Source organism: Acinonyx jubatus, chromosome C1 (assembly GCF_027475565.1).
Source record: "Acinonyx jubatus isolate Ajub_Pintada_27869175 chromosome C1, VMU_Ajub_asm_v1.0, whole genome shotgun sequence".
In the NCBI taxonomy this organism is placed as follows: Eukaryota; Metazoa; Chordata; class Mammalia; order Carnivora; family Felidae; genus Acinonyx; species Acinonyx jubatus.
Genome location: NC_069381.1, coordinates 171,286,534 through 171,304,036, shown reverse-complemented (window position 1 = coordinate 171,304,036; position 17,503 = coordinate 171,286,534). Strand labels below are relative to the sequence as shown.

General features: G+C 34.2%; 1 protein-coding gene across 3 annotated transcripts in view; it reads left to right on the top strand.

Moving 5' to 3' along the window:
- The first annotated feature begins 10,256 nt into the window (after window positions 1-10,256).
- ZSWIM2 (zinc finger SWIM-type containing 2) overlaps window positions 10,257-17,503 on the top strand; it is a 31,910-nt gene continuing 24,663 nt past the window's right edge. Inside the window, exons 1-3 of one of the 3 annotated variants that reach the window (XM_027055080.2) lie at window positions 10,257-10,512; window positions 11,684-11,760; window positions 13,815-13,855. In XM_027055080.2, the coding sequence (XP_026910881.1) occupies window positions 10,348-10,512; window positions 11,684-11,760; window positions 13,815-13,855 (283 nt within the window). In that variant the 5' untranslated portion in view covers window positions 10,257-10,347. Of the gene's footprint in view, window positions 10,513-10,564; window positions 10,785-11,683; window positions 11,761-13,814; window positions 13,856-17,503 lie in introns of those variants that run through there. The other 2 variants (XM_027055073.2, XM_027055077.2) reach the window with 2 other exon arrangements.

Sequence of the window (17,503 nt, the reverse complement as noted above, 5' to 3'; positions counted from 1 at the left end):
AGAGATCTATTAACTGTTAGACAAAAAATTCAGAATAATCCTCTTAAGGAAGTTTAGTGAACTACCAAAAAACATAGACAACTAAATGAATTTAGAAAAACAATGCATGAACAAAAGAGAAGCACAAGGAAACAGAAGCCATCTAAAAAAATAAAACAAATCCTATAGTTGAAAAATACAAGAATTGAACTAAAGAATTCAATAGAGAGGTTTAAAAGTAGATTCAATCATAAAGAAGAAACACTCAACTATTTGGAGCATAGGACATTGGAAATTACCTAGACAGAGAAACAAAAAAAAAAAAGAATGAAAAGAATAAAAAAATCCTGTGGAAATTATGGGACACAATGAAAAGAAACAATATTTGCATTATTGGAATTCCAGAAGGAGAAGCAGAAGAGAAAGGGACAGAAACTATATATAAAGCAATAATGGCTAAAAACTTCTTGAACCTGCAGAGAGAAATGAACACCTCAAATAGGTTGAATCCAAATACAGCTAACCTAAGACACATTATAGTTAAATTGCCAAAAGCCCAAGAAAGAATTTTAAGAGCAACAAAAGAAAAGAAAGAAGCTATATACAAGAAAAGCCCTTACAAGACTGCTAGTGGATTTCTCAACAGAGATTTTTCAGGTCAGGAGAAAATGGGATGACATACTCAAAACACTGACAGAAAATAACTGTCAACCAAGAATTCTAAAGCTGGTAAAGCTGTCTTTCAGAAACTGAGGGATAGACTTGCTTGAATAAACAAAAACTGAGGGAGTACTTACAAGAAATGCCATAGAGGTTCTCCCTTACAAGAAATGTTAAAGATGGTTCTTTGAGTGGAAGTAAAAGAATGCTAATTAACATCATAAAAACTTATGGTGCCTGGGTGGCTCAGTGAGTTAAGAGTCAGACTCTTGATTTCAGCTCACGGTTTGTGGGATCGACTCCCCCACTGTCAGTGCGGAGGCTGCTCGGAATTCTCTGTCTCCCTCCCCCCGTTCATGCTCTCTCTCTCTCAAAATAAGTAAAATTACAAAAAAAAAAAAAAAACCTCAAAAAGGTAGCATAAATCTCACTGATAATAGTAAATATAGTCATAGATTCTACAATATGGTAATAGTGATGCATAATTCATTTACAACTCTAGTTTAAAAAGAAAACAAACCATAACTACAATAATCTGTTATTAGTTACACAATAAGAGTAAGTAAATTATAACAGCAATTACCTAAAATGTGAGGGGGGAGGAGAAGTAACATTATAAAGTTTAAAAATTCTGTTAAAGTTAAGTTGTTATCAGTTTAAAATGGGGTGTTATAAACTTAAGATATGTTCTGTAAGCCTTACCAACCACAAGAAACAAACCCGGTAGTAATTACACAAAAGAACACAATAAAGAAGTCAAAGCATACTAATACTAAAAGATATCAAAACACACCAAAAAAGACAGGATAAGAAACACAGAAAAACAGACATACAAAACAACCATAAAGCAATTAACAAAATGATAATAGGAAGTTCTTACCTATCAAAAATCACTTTAAAGATAAACAAATTCTCCAATTAGAAGATATAGAATGACTGAATGAATAAAAAACCAGATCCAACAATATGCTGCCTATAAGACACTCACTTTAGCCTTAAAGACACATAGACTGAGAATGAAGGATGGAAAAAGACACTTCAGGCAAATGGTAAAAAAAAAAAAAAAAAAGTGCAGTTGTACTACATTTATATCAGATAAAATAGACCTCAATTGAAAAATGGTTAAAAAAAAGTCATTATATTATGATAAATGGGTGAATACATCAAAAAGATATAACAATTATAAATATTTATGCACCCAACATCAGAGAACCCAAATGTATAAATCAAAAATTAACAGAGCTGAAAGGAGAAATAAAAAGTAATACAATAACAGTTGAGGACTTTAAATTTTTTTTTAATGTTTATTTTTGAGAAAGAGAGAGAGAGAGTGAGTGGGGAGGGGCAGAGAGAGAAACACAGAATCTGAAGCAGGCTCCAGGCTCTGAGCTGTCAGCACACAGCTCAATGCGAAGCTGAAACTCACAAGCTGTGAGATCATGACCTGAGTTGAAGTCGGACGCTTAACCGACTGAGCCACCCAGGCACCCCAACAGTTGGGGACTTTAATACCCCACTCTCAACAATGAATCTCTCATCCAAAGAATCAGTCAGGAAATGGTGGATTTGAATAACACCAAAGACCAAATGGACCTAAAAGACATATACAGAACATTCACTCCAACAGCCACAGCTGTTGGAAAAGAACAGCATTCTTTTCAAGTGCACATGAAATATATTCTAGATCGACTCTATGTTAGGCCACAAAACAAGTCTCAGCAAATTCAAGAAGACTGAAATCATACCAAGTATCTTTTCTGAACACAATGGCCTGAAACTAGAAATCAGTAAGTGGATAACTGGAAAATTCATGAACACATGGAAATTTATACAATACTCTCCTCTCCTGAACAACCAGTGGATAAAAAAAGAAAGGAAAAATAAAAAGTTTCTTGAGACAAATGAAAAGGAAAACACAACATACTGGAACTTGTGGGATATAGCAAAAGCAGTTCTAAAAGGAGTTCAAGGCAGTAAATGACTATATTAAGAAGCAAGGAAGATCCTAAATAAACAACCTATCTCTTTGCCTTAATGAACTAGAAAAAGGAGAACAATCTGAGTCCAAAGTTAGCAGGAGAAAGGAAATAATAAAAGTTAGAGAAAAAATAAGTTAAATAGGGAACAGAAGATTAGAAAAGACTACCTGACCCAAGAGTTGATTTTTTTGAAAGGGTAAACAAAATGGACAAACACTTAGCTAGACTAAACAAGGCTGACTAAACATGGTAAATGAAAAAGGAGACATTAAAATTGATACCACAGAAATTCAAAGGATCCTAAGAGGCTACCACAAATAACTATACACCAACAAATTATACAACCTAGAAGATATGGAAAAATTACCAAGACTGAATCAGTAATAAATAGAAAATCTGAATAGAACTGATACCATCACTTTAGAAAATCCTCAGTCAGTATGAAGAATCCGCAAAAAATTAAAAGTAGAACTACCATATGACTCACCAATTCACTTCTGGGAATATATCCAAAGATAACAAAAACACTAAATTCAAAAATGCACTTTCACATTCATAGCATTATTTATAATAGCCAAGGCATGGAAACAACCTAAGCATTCACTGATGGATGAACGAAAAAGATGAGGGATATATGTACAATGGACTATTACTCAGCCATAAACAAACAAATAAAAAACCCAAGGAATTCCTACCATTTGTGACAACATGTATGGACCTTGAAGGCATTATGCTAAGTGAAATAAGTCAAACAGAAAAAGAAAAATACTATATGATTTCACTTATATGTGAAATCTAAAACAAAAGAAAACAAACAAAATTAACTCAGAAAAAGACACCAGACTTGTGGGTACCAGAGATGGGGGGAGGAGAATTAGGTGATAGGAGGAAGGTGGTCAAAAGGTACAAACTTCCAGTTACAAATCAGTACTAGGCATGTAATGTACAACATGATGATGATAGCAAACATTGCCATATGACATATAGGAAAATTGTTAAGAGAATAAATCCCAAGAGTTCTCATCACAAAGGGAAAATTTTTTTTCCTTTTTTCTTCCTTTCTTTTCCTTTTATTGTATCTATATGAGAAGACGGATGTTAGCTGAACCTATAGTGGCTATTATTTCACAGTGTATATAAATCAAATCATCATGCCATATGCCTGAAACTTATACAGTCATGTATGTCAGGTTTTCTCAATAAAATTGGAAAAGAAAAGCTCTCCCAGAAAGCAGAAGAAAAGGTTGAGAAAAAAATAATGAAACAGTAAATAATAGATAAGAATAACCAAAAAGAAGCAAATAAAATCAGATACAAAATATAGATAATTTGTATTCTTTTTAATGGAACATAAGCAATTATAACATAGACTAAGACACTATGTTGACCAAGTGTTAAAAAAATTATGAAAAACAACTTATGAAATGATCCTGGTTGAAGTCTTAAGTACAAAGAATTTTTTTTAATGTTACCAATACATAAAGGATAAAAAAATTAGACTAGTCTCAGAGATATACCCTCTATATCATGGATCACCTACAAAATGTATAGCAATATTTTTAGGGTTAGAGGAGAGCAATATTTTTAGGGTTAGAGGTTAGAGGGTTAGAGGATAAAAGCTATAAAATACTTTTATCCAAGTATTTTATAGCCAGCCAAATTGTCATTCACCCGTGAAAGCAATTTTAAGACAATTTACATTATTCAAGACTGCAGAAAATATATATTGCACATTCTCTTCCTGCAAAAAGTATTCAAGAAACTATTCAAACCAATCAAGAAATGAATCAACTAAATAAAGAAAATAGAGAAGCTATGTTATAAAAGGGCAGGTGTTGATTAATAGAAACCATTTAAACATAAAATTAAACAACAACAAAATAATAATAAATAAACATAAAATTAAAATGACCCTGGTTTTACTAGTATATATCCTCTAGTTCTTCACTCATTAATCATATGTAGGAGATAAACTTTCCCTATTTAGCTAGATATAAATGCAAATAAAAAATTTGATGCTAATCAAATTTTTGCCTTTTTATACCTATTTTTTAATTCTCTTTTTTTAAATGTTTATTTATTTTGAGAGAGAGTAAGCATGAGCAGGAGAGGGAAAGAGAAAGAGGGAGAGAGAGAATCCCAAGAAGGATCCAGGCCATCAGCACAGAGCCCAATGTGAGGCTCAATTCCACAACCCTAAGATCATGACCTGAGCCAAAATCAAAAGTCAGACGCTCAACTGACTGAGCCACCCAGACACTCCTATTTTTTTAATTCTGTAAACAGGTTTTTTCAATCTCTTTAACGTTCTGAAATTTGCTAATCACATATCTAGATACGGTAGTAATTATTATTCATTTATCCTAATGCTTGATATCCTAAGCTCTTTCCACTTGAAGGTAAGTTCCCTTTGTGGCGGGATTTTTTTTTTAATTTCACAATCATTTTGAAAACCAAAAAGCTATTTCTGATTCTCTAGTTGTTCACCAAATTATTTTAACCTCTCCCTCTGGCCCATTTTGTTACTGGTCTAATTTCTTAAAACCACCTTTCCATATTTCTCAGATTTTTTTTTCTTTTGGCTTCATATTGTAGTACATTACTAACTTCCACCAAGACCTGAAAGGCAGAAGTGAATGAGAGAGCATGAAGCCCAACTAGCAATTACAGTTATAAAGTCCTTTGGTTTTCTGCAACAATAGTGGAGGTACTGATGTCCAGTCCCTAGCTTCTTGAGTGACTCAGAGGTACTTCTGCTGCAAAAAAAAATCTCATGGTATGAGTAAATAATTTTCCTCAGTGCCTCACTTTAGTATATGATCAAATCTTGATCTCTGTGGCCTTACTAGACATTTTGCAAGCTAGCTCAGATCCTATAATAAATTATTTTGTACCTGGAACCAGTCAGAGTGACTCTCTTGTCCAACCCAATGCTGGCAGGTAAGAAGGAGTAAACTGTTCCACGTTTATGCCTTCACTTATTCCCCCCCGAGACAGTCAGCACCCTCCATTCATATTTGTTCCTCTAGCGGTTACTGAAATTTGCCAATGGCTCCATGTATTTATTTTCTATTGGTTTTTAAAAAAATTACCACAAACAGTGGCTTAAAACAACACCATTATTAGGTCACAGTTCAGTAGGTCAGTAGTTGAAGCAGGCCCAGCTGCATTCTCTGGTCAGAGTATTAGGAGACTGAAATCAAGATGTCAGCCAGTCTGTACTCTTATCTGAAAGCTCTAAGGAAGAATCTGATTTCAACTTTATTTAGGCTGTGGCAAAGTCCAGTTCCTTAGTGTTACAGGTCTGAGTCCCCCATTTCCTTTTTGGCTCTTCTTCCAGAGGCCCCCAGCATTCCTTTAAGGTGGATCCCTCCATCTTCAAGAAAATTATGCTTCATCTCAGACTTCTCTTTCTGCCACCAGCCAGAGAAAACTCTGTGCTTAATTTTATTTTATTTAAAAAAAATTTTTTTTAAGGTTTATTTATTTTTGAGAGAGGGAGAGAGAACGTGAGTGGGGGAAGGGCAGAGAGAGGGTGACACAGAATCTGAAGCAGGCTCCAGGCTCTGAGCTCTCAGCACAGAGCCAGATGTGGGGCTTGAACTCACAGACTGTGAGATCATGACCTGAGCCAAAGTTGGACACTTAACCGACTGAGCCATCCAGGTGCCCCCTGTGCTTAATTTTAAACGAGTTGTATGATTAGATCAGGATAACCCAAATCATCTTCCTTTTAATTAACTCAAAGTCAACTGACAGCAACCTTAATTACATCAGCAAAATCTCTTCGTCATGTAACAGGACATATTCACGGGACAGGGAATTATAGAAAGACAAAGGTCACTGGGGTCATTCTTAGAAGTGTACTACCTCAGTCCTCCCTAGTTTTTTCAGTAGCAGAGGTTGAAACCTTTTTATTTTTAATTTATTATTATTATTTTCAAAGGCTCTTCAGATGGAAGTCTGGCATCTTAAACTAAAAGTCCCAATCACACTCACAGTAAGTTGCAAATTTATTTATATTACACTTGGATGTACAAAAAACTGAAGTATGCTTTCTCTCTAAATGATCCAATCACCTTTGCTAGCTACCACTTCACTTGAGCACAAGAAAAAAAAAAAAACTTTTTAGTCTGATTTAATAGCCTTTTTTAGATTAATGAGTATCTATTGCCAAAGAAAAATTGAACTGGACAGGGTTAAACAGTCAAGGAAGACTTGTTCACAATGATTGCATGGGCACCCGGGTGGCTTGGTCAGTTAAGCATTCAACTCTTAATTTTGGCTCAGGTCATGATCCCAGGATTGTGGGATCAAGCCCCACATGGGGCTCTGAGCTGAGCATGGAGCCTGCTCAAGATTCTCTCTACAAGATTCTCTCTCTCTCTCTCTCTCTTCTCCTCTCCCCTGCTCACACTCATTCTCTGTCTCTCAAAAAAAAAAAAAGCTTGCAGTAGAGGAGAGAGAGATTGAGAACTCAACTGCATTGAAACAAAAGGAGCATTTTGAAGCCTGCAGCAAGCTAGTGGAAAAGTACTAGAGAAGGTTGTTAGGAAGGGGGTTGGTCAATGTAATTAGGCCATCTATGACTGCTAACTGGTGATTACCAAAGTTAGGTTTCATATTGCCACAAAGACCAGGAGATGGGGGCACTATCATTTTTTTTTTCAGTTTAGTTTATTTACTTTGAGAGAGACAGAGACAGTGCAAGTGGGGGAGGAGCAGAGAGAGGGAGAGAGAGAATCTCAAGCAGGCTGTGAACTGCCAGTGCAGAGGCACTAGGCTCAGACTCATGAAACTGAGAGATCATGACTCCAGCCAATACCAAGAGTCTGGTTGGCTCAACCGACTGAGCTACCCAGGCAGGGGGCACTATCATTCTTGATGATTCCATTTCAAAGGGATGGTTCCCAGGTCCTTCAGAAATATACTACTGTGTTGTAAAACTGGCAAGAGGCTGGGAGAAGAGGTACATCACAAAGGTACAAAGAAAAAATTACGATTTAATGTTTCCTAGAATAAATGCTCTAAGAAAAGGGAGGTCAGGGACCTACTGGTAACTGGCCCTATTGAACTTTGATTAAAAAAAAAGAAAGGTATTGTGTTGAAGCACCTGCACTGGAGTCCTCGGTTCTCTTTGCCACTTTCTATTGTCTTGAAATTGCTGAGTTCTGCATCATCTTAGTCAGACACTAGTATACTTCTTCTTGTGCCCATTCTTTATATGTAAACACAGACTCTATATTCAGTGTATGTCTTTAATCCTTGCGGACCAGGACATTACAAGCAGTTCATTTACTCTCTGTCTTCCACTGGCATCTCTGCATATTGCTCACTTTATGTTAGGGGACACTAAGCCAAAAGCTGAAGTTCCCCAGTAATCTGCACCTCTCTGACACTATTCCAAAAGTAAACACACCTTCCATAGGTGTTCTCAGTCTTCCCAAACCAATCTCAATGTTTCAATCCATCCCTTGCCTCACCCTCACATCTCCCACCCTCACCCCAACACAAACACACCCACGTTAAGATTAGCAGCTGACTTCTTCCACTGACTTGTTAGTCTTCTTTTCATCCCCCAATAGCATACTCTTCCACTATTCCAAGTCTAATACTCTATGCCCAGCTTATTCTATCATACCCTATAGAGTTAAGATCCATTTATTTAAAAAATGTATTAGTTCCTGTCTTTTATGGCCAAATTGTATGCTAAAGGGGCTAAAACTTAATTCATGAAACTCAAAGCTTATCAATGACTCATTTCTAGTACCACTTCCCTCATCCTGGGGCAATATGCTTCAAAATGTAACTTGGAAGGGAACATGACAAACTTATGGGAGAAATTTAATTCCCTGATTTAATATTTGCAAATATTACTCATGTCATACTCTCTTAATTGATGAAGGAAACATATGGGATAGTCACCTAGCTATAAGAACGTTTTTAAAGTCTTAACTGACAGATATAAAAACAAATGTCTTACATCTAGACTGAAGTTCTAACAATCTGTGCTTTCTCTTTTTAACTTCCATGAAAGTATGAATACTCCTACTTTTATCACCCCCCAAAATGGAATTTATGAACCCACATTTCGCTTACATAAAGTTTATTGTGTCTTAAACATGTGTCCTTTCTGAAAATTATGTCTATCACTTACACATAAGTATTATCTAATTACAATAAGTAATAACAGTTTTAACAATTATTTACTGTTTATTTTTTAAAGTTCTCTTCAAGATAATTCTTAAATAACTATATAATACTTCATATGTATATTATATAGAGAGATATTATATGGATATACATATATATTGTGTGTGTGTGTGTATATATATATACACACACACACACACACACACACACACACACACACAATATATATATATGGAGAGAGAGAGCAGGAATGGCAATTGAATAAAATGCCTTCACTCTGAAACCCATCTCATCTTGTTAAATAGAAAGTGTAGATTGTCAGTAATTTATATTGAATTTTTAAATTGTGAATATTAATAAATAAACTAATTCCATTTATAATTTCTTTTGGTTTCAATATGAGGTTTTTCCCTAATGTGTGTTTCACTTTAACATCTAGCACCATTAAGTTGACAGTAAAATTGGGATTATGGTCATATGTATGTTAGCTGTTATTAGTCAGAACAGAAAAGTAGTAATAAAATTTAGTAAGTTAAGATCTTAGACCTAGGATTGGTGGTGTTTCTCTGCACATTTAACATGTGCAAGTTACCATTTCCATCATCTTCTCTCATATCGTGGCCTTTGCCATTTTCTCCTCTCTGTTCTTGACATAGTCTAGTTATGGCCTCCTCCCATGATAAAATGGACAACTATCCTTCATCTTCGCTTATGTTACTGAGCCACCAAGTAGCTATTTCCTGATTTCAATTTCTTAAAAAGATTCTAGTGACATAATTCTTTACTTGACTCAACTTTATTACAGCTCTCCCAGTAGAATGCAGTAACAATGTGAATTATTTAATCAACATTGCATACCTCAAAAATATTCCTTACAACAGTGATTGTGGATTTGGAGGACAGAGTCAATGGATTTGGCACCACCCCCCCACACCCATCCCTATCTAAATATTCAATTTAGAAATGCTCCTCTGGCTTTAAAACCAAACCCGCCCACACCCTGCACACGTCCCGATTTAAGGATCTAGCTCCCTAGGGGTTAGATTCCTGTCTTTTCTTTCCCCAGCGACTCGCTCAGATTATGCATATAGTGAGCACTCTGGAAATGGTGGAATATTGTTGAACAAAAAGTTACTCTGGGGTTTCTGATAAAGATGATGAATCATCACAGGAAAATTTGAGCACGCAGAGCCCAAACAGTAACCCGCTCGTGCGACTGTCCTAACACACATAATTTACCAGCCCTGCCTGCAGGGAACCAGCAAAAGGAACACGAGAGATTTGACAGCTGTGTCTTTAGCCGCCACCTTTTAAGTTGGGCAGGTTGGGTATTAGAAACGCTTCCCAGCCAGGAACCTGGCTTCAGGAACGAGCGGAGGCGGCTCTGAGCTGCGAAATCCACTCTCCACCCCTTGCCCTTTGGTTGCCAGCTATAGCTTGGCCGCAAGGCACTCTGGGACATCAGGAAGCTCAACCTTTATCACCAAGGCAACCGGCCGGCACGCGGTTGTCATGGAAACCGGCGGGCACTCGGAGAGTCTCGTAGAGAAGCTGCCTTCGCCCTCACCCAAGCAAGATGCTTCGCCGAGGCTGTAAAGCCTCTGAAAGGCGAAGACACTTGAGCAACCACCTCAGCGGGCAACAGGACTTGGCGCTGAGCGGCAGCATCTACCTCCTACGAGAGATGGGCCCCACCGGCTTCCTGCTGAGGGAGGAGGAGCCGGAAAACAGGGATTTCCGAGTAATTACCACCCCCAACTTGCCTCCACTCCCGCCCGGCCCACGCACCCGGTCCTCCTGGACCTTCCTTACTTCTAGCCACCTTCACAATCCCTGCGGATTCTCCCTGCCACACCCAACCCACCCGCGCGAGATCCAGACTCTAAAGATGTGCAAATTGCAGAGGGAAGTCGTGTTTTCATAGAAAAGTTTAATTTTGGGAAGTCAGGACTCCAAAATGGCATCCAAATCTTGTAAGATGATGGCACCTGCTTGATGTTTAGGCTTGAAAATGTGAGACGTTTTACTTAAATACATGCTTTGCGTTGCGTGCGTTCTTGGATCCGTTGTTGGCAGTCACGAGCCCTGTAAAACGAAATGAAAATCCTACGACCTATTTCATACTGTAAATACTAAATAAATAAAATCTGTTTTTCTTTACTCTTTAGTCACTCTAAACCTCCAAGAAGATCCTTTTAAAGTACCGTTTAGGTGGCGATGCCTTGGAAAGGTCTTAATAAAAACCTGAAAAAAAGATATTTTATATTTGCATATCCCACTCTTGCCACTCAAAAATCAGCCACCATCCCACCTCCCGGGTGTTGATTTGGAAAATTTTAATTTAGTGTCCTGCATTCTAAGTACTGAATACAAATTACTAGCCTGTGCTTATTTAAGACATCTTTTTTTTTTACTTTGTCCCTTAGAACACTTAGTTAAAAAATTATTTTAGCCAATATAAACTTGGTGAATAAAATTCGTCTTCTCAAGTAAAATTATATACCAATTAAGTGTACAAAACAAACAAAAGATCCAAAATAAGCTAATTTACAAAAAGTCTTTAGCTCCACTGCAAAGCAGAATGAACTTTCATTAAGAAATGTATCGATACAGAGATATTTTTTAGCTTTTAAAATTAGATTTCTTTTCACTTGCCTGAGTGTAGGTCACTGAAGAAGTCTTAAGTGATAATACAAGTTGTTGAGCAAGACAATATGACAGTGAAAAATCAGCCTGGAGACTGGTGTCAAGAGTTAAGATGTCTCCATAGACTATATTCAACGTTTGAAGTCACCTAAACTAAATTACTTCTTGAAATCTCTGTTAATCCTATCAGCTATTAAATTATTTTTATTCTAACTCTAAAAATTAACTGGAGGGTTTTTTTTTAAGTATGCATTTTTCTTTTAAAGGTTTTCTTAGGAAATCCTCATGTTTGTAACTGTTCCACATTTCTGAAAGGAGGGGAACTTTGTAAGCATATATGCTGGTAAGTAACTCTGTAATCAAGATCTGCCACAAAGGAACATCTTGGTATATTGCCTTTTTCATGATTTGAATACTGAAGGTAATAGAAATTTGTTGTTGGGAGATATAAGGGTAAAATGGCTGTAGTTTTTCAGTATATTTTGGGGTATTTTATTTCATTCTGAAAATTAAATAAAGTTTAACTTGAGAAACATACTACCACCTCTGCAAGTTTTAAAAGTTCATGTTTATAATTTAAAAAATCACTTTTTAAATTCTTACTATCTAAGAATCTTATGTACAAATGTGAAATCTAACTATAAAACAGAAAAAGAAAAACCTCCCTGATTCATGTCAATAATAATAATTATGTTCTCACTATAGGATTTCTATTTGCTGTCAGTTAAAAATAAATTCCCGAATACATTTTTATTTTTATTCTTTCTACTGGGTGCATTGTTTGTTTTCTTTGTAAATGTAGTACAACAAATCATTTAATAACAAAAAATTCGTTATGTTTTTAAAATTTTTATTATTTTTATTATTTTCTTCAATTTCTTTAATGTTTATTTATTTTTGAGAGAGAGAGACAGAGTGCAAGCTGGGGAGGTACAGCGCAAGAAGGAGATGCAGAATCTGAAGGCTCTGGCTCTGAGCTGTCAGCATAGAGCCAGACATGGGGCTCAAACCCACAAACTGTTAGATCATGACCTGAGCCAAAGTCGGCCACTCAACCGACTGAGTCACCCACGTGCCCCTCATTATTTTTTTAATTATGATATTTTCTAATGTATTATTTTTATTTTCAATAAGCATTTTACTATGAATCTTTTAAGATAGTAATAGTACTACACTGAGAATTACTTCTGTTGAATCTAAAAGTTTTCCTCTAGTGACAGAACCTACTTACAGGGAAATCCCAAAAATGAAAATTTTTTAAAAAATTGTTTTAATTTAGTGTTTGGAGTTAGTCTGGAATTCTTTCCCTTCTTTCCATTTTTTCATTCTTTCAACTCATTTTGTTTTACCTATCTGTATTTATATGAACAAATCATGAATTATATTATTATAGAATATTTGTGACTGAAATTGGAGGGTAAAACAAATCTAACAAAAAATTGAGAGAAGAATATGTATCTCACATTTTGAAAGCTTTTCTTTATAAGTTAAAAAAAAAAAAGTATATACCTTCATTTCCAAAGCTTGCATTACCAAGTTTTTGTTGTTTTGTTTTGATCAGTTTTTATTGAGCATTGCTAACACAATTTACTCTAGTTAGCATAGAAGATATAAAATATGGTCCTTTAAAAACTTGCAGTTTGGTTTTATTATTAAAAATAATAAATTATGTTTATTAAAATAGTTTTTTTTTCATTTTTTTAATGCCAGCTTCCTCAGGGCAAGGGCCTTCTGTTCTGATTTCTATATAATGTTACTTGTTTTTTACAATATATTAACCAAACTAAATGGAAATATAATTCAAGTATTTAATATACTAAAGTATATTTAATATATTTAAGTAAGAATTTTTTATGTATTTCTCAGCTTTTAAAAAAGTCATATTCCATTTCAATTGGCGATATTTGAAGTATTTTTTCTGTCATACATTCAAGTGGTATATGTAGGAAAACAGTATTGGTACTCTCCAGAAAATTACTCCATTTTCAGGACTAAGAAACTTCTAGGGAAGTTTAAAGGAATTACAATGAATATCTCATTCCTTTACTAACCTGTCTCTGTGAATAAATGTATGTTATAAAGAAATACATGGACTCTTTCTGGCAAATCTCTTTATTATAAATGTCTTTTATTTTCATTTATCATACTTTTTTCACATATGCTTACTTTAAAACATTTATTTAACTACTGTTTTTGTATGAATTTTTTATTTTAATTTCAGTACAGTTAACATTTAACTACTTATCATTATAACAGAAAACTGATGAGAGTGTCAAGTATATTTATAACACCATCAGCAATATAAATTCTATAATGCTACTCCTAATATTAAAATATATCATTTTAGGTTATATCATAAATAAATATTTCTTTTGGTTTTCCACCTGTGAATACTAGGGTCTTGTTGAAAAAATTCAAACTTCCAAGGAATCATGAATGTAAGTTGCATTTCTTCTTTTATTATTTTGAAGTTAACATATTTAATAATTTTTTGTTTAGACATATTCTAAATTTAAACAATTATTTTCCTAGACAATCTGACAACTATCTGTAGCTCAGTTTGTTGCAATTAAGACACTTGGAACATTTTTCTTCCTTAATAAAAAAATGTAACTTTATATGTCATTTCAAATTCAGGGGCACTTAATAAAAAACGGGATGAAACAATGGCTAGTTATTCTCAAGGCAAAATTTCCTTCATGTGTGCTAAGCAAAGATTCACAGTGGTTTCTAGGCGTAAAATTATTTTAATTATAAAAAAATCAGAAATGTAATTTTTTAGATCACAGTAATAGTTGACATGGAACATAATTTCATTCAAAAATATCTACTAACTGAAATTTGTATGTAAAAAATATAAATACATGTTTTTAAGAGTAAAATAGTTTTTATGACAGTACTTAAATTGAGTTTAGAGTCAAGCATATAGGTATGTAACTTTAAGTTCTAGAGTCCTCAAAATTAAAAGAGAAAGAAATTAATTTTGTTATAGGTCATTTGGATTTATAGATTTTATAAAAAAGGTATTGTCATTATGGTAATCACAGTAAACATTTAAAAGTTGTACTAGATAATAAATTAATATTAGTGTTTCACAGACACTTTTTTTTGTACTCTTCTCTCATTTTACACATTCTCTTATCAACAGAGCACTATTTTCAGTTGCCTTCGGGGCAGCTCAGATTTGGAGGTCCCACAGGCATTTTAAATACCAAATTTCCCCCCCTATTTGTGCTCCCCTCTTGTATACCCTACCTCATATATTGGCTTTCCTTTTTCTTTAGTCTCCAAAACTAGAAGCCATAGGATTCTCCTTGATTTTTCCTCTCCCAATTTCCTCTCTCCTGTCTAAGGAGTCATTTCATAAATCCCGTTCATGTTACATCCTACCTCCTTCTCAACGGTGTTTTCATCTCTCCATTCTCATTCTCACCTTTGTCCAACCTTCATCAGCCCTTCATAGTGTTCTAGAGCCTGTTTCTTTTCGGTGCCTGCACTTGGTTTCTTCCTTCTCCACATTGTAGACAAAAGGTTCTTTCTGGAATGTCACTTAGTTCTCTACTTCATCCTCTCTTCCAATCCCTTCATACACAATGATTGGGTTGTTTGATATTGTATACACTGTTTATTTCTCTATTTCTTCATTTTATCCACCTGAAGTTAAGTGCTCACGTCCTCTCCAAATCTTACTTGTTCTCTGCACTGTTTTACATACCATTTTCACAAGCTTCCATACTAGTGCTGTCCAATAGAAATATAATGCAAGCCACATATGTAATTTTCTAGTAGCCATATTACAAAGAGTAAAAAGAAACAGGGAAAGTTAATTTTAATAATATATTTTAATTTAATCTAATACATTAAAATATTACCATATCAACATGTAAGCAATATAAAAATATGCAATATTTTTGATACTGTCTTCAAAGTCTTAGTATTTTATACTTACAGAGCATCTCATCTAGACACTATATTTTCAGTGGAAATATTTGATCTGCATTTAGATTTTATAAAATACTCAGTTGAAAAATAGATTCATGTAATAGCTAAATTGTTACATATACATACTTACAAACTTTTCAGTAACTATATATTATGAGTTTTCAATTTAAATTTAAGTGAAACAAAATTAGAAATTTAGTTTTTTAGTCACATGAACCATATTTCAAGTGCTCAGTAGTCACATGTGGCTAATGGCTACTCTTATTACAGTGCAGCTCTATACAACCAAATTCAACAAACATCTATTGTACTATGTATTAGCCAGGAGCCTCTGTTAGATACTTCTTTATGAATTGAAAAATGAATACTAACATTTGTGGAGTTTTTCATTTCCAAAAGTAGCAATTTCATATGGATTAACCTAATAGTTAATATTCTGTTATCCTTTTTATTTCTTAAAGGCAGAAACTGTGTCTTGTTCTTTTTATAAATATCAGCCTATGGTTGGGAATTTTTTTAAATGTTTTTTAATGTTTAATCCTAAATGTTAATTTTGAAAAATATATACTTCCTACAAAAATAAAAGATCTTTCATATCTCTATATTTAAAAGAAGTTTTGGTCAACATTGAGAGAATCCTATTTGCACAAATATTCAAAAAAGTAGAAGTCTTAATCATCTTAAAATTTATCATGTAAATGAAAGCTAGAATGGGGGTGCCTGGCTGGCTTAGTCCGTTGAGTAACCGACTTTGCCTCAGGTCATGCTCTCACGGTCCATTGGTTCAAGCTCTGTGTAGGGCTCTGTGCTGACAGCTCAGAGCCTGGAGCCTGCTTTGGATTCTTTGCCTCTCTCTCTTTCTCTGCCCCTCCCCTGCTTGCGCTCTCTCTCTCTCTCTCTCTCTCTCAGAAATAAATAAGCATAAGAAAAAATTTTTTAATGAAAGCTGGAACAAACATAGATGATTTAAATTGATTTAAAGAAAGCTATAAATGATTATTCATTTGGATTATGAGAGTGTTTTGAATATCATTCCTAGATCCTTCTAAAACAAATATTTGCGCTCTAGTGTTGCATATCAAAAACAATTGACTTTTATTTTTGAACATTTACAAAGATGATTACAAAGGAATTTTATTATAAAGACATCAGTTTTTGAACATGGAGCATTATTTTTCCCATCACCCAATAAATGTTTTCCAGCAAAACCTACATTTATCACCTAATAGTTTCTTCTAAAGATAATGTCTATTTTTTTTATAGTTTACTTTTTAATAGAGAGCTGAGGGACAAAATAGCTAAGAGTCAAAAACATATCCTTCTCTTTGTTTTATAAACGTTGGCATTAGAGAAACTTTTAGTTTATCCAACTCCCCTCTCTTCTTTTATAAGGGAGATTCTAAAAGTTCCAATGCTAACAGTAGTCAAAACCCAAAGTATAAACTAGATTTTTTTCCCTCTTCTCCTCCATTTTCTCTTTTTCTTTTTGTCTAGTAAATGCCATCCGTTCCTTTTTTTAATTAAATATTTACAAATAAATTAAGAACCATGTTTAAGAAAAAAATTTTTTAATTCCCACTACAAAGATACAATAAACTTTTTTGCTCCCATTTTCCTTTATTACTTTATATTTATGTATGTCTAATAGTGCATGGGAATTTTGTCCTCTGCTTTTGTCACACATTGTTACTTTATACCCATTTTCAATGCTGTGTAATCTCTGTAATTAAAGTCATCAGTGGCTAAATATGGTATATCATAATTTAGTTAACATTATTCTATTGTTAGGCATTTAATTTATTTCTGTTTGTCATATTCTTTGTACATGAAGCTTTCTCTTCTTTCAATCATTTGTTTAGCCTAATGTCTCATTAATCAGATTTTGGAGTAAAAGTATTAAAATTTTTATGTCTGCCAACCAGATGTATTGCCAAATTGGTCTTAAAATACTTTTGCTGATTTGCAGTTTCAGCTACCTGTCAATTTTCTGCTAGGTTTGGTTTGAGATTCGTGTTTTAGGTACATATTATTACTTAAGCACATAATGAAAGACATGAACAGAATACTTAAGTCCCCAAAGAAAATAATTTAAAAATATGAAGAAATATTTTCAAATGTTAATAATATTTCTATAGCGTAGGGGG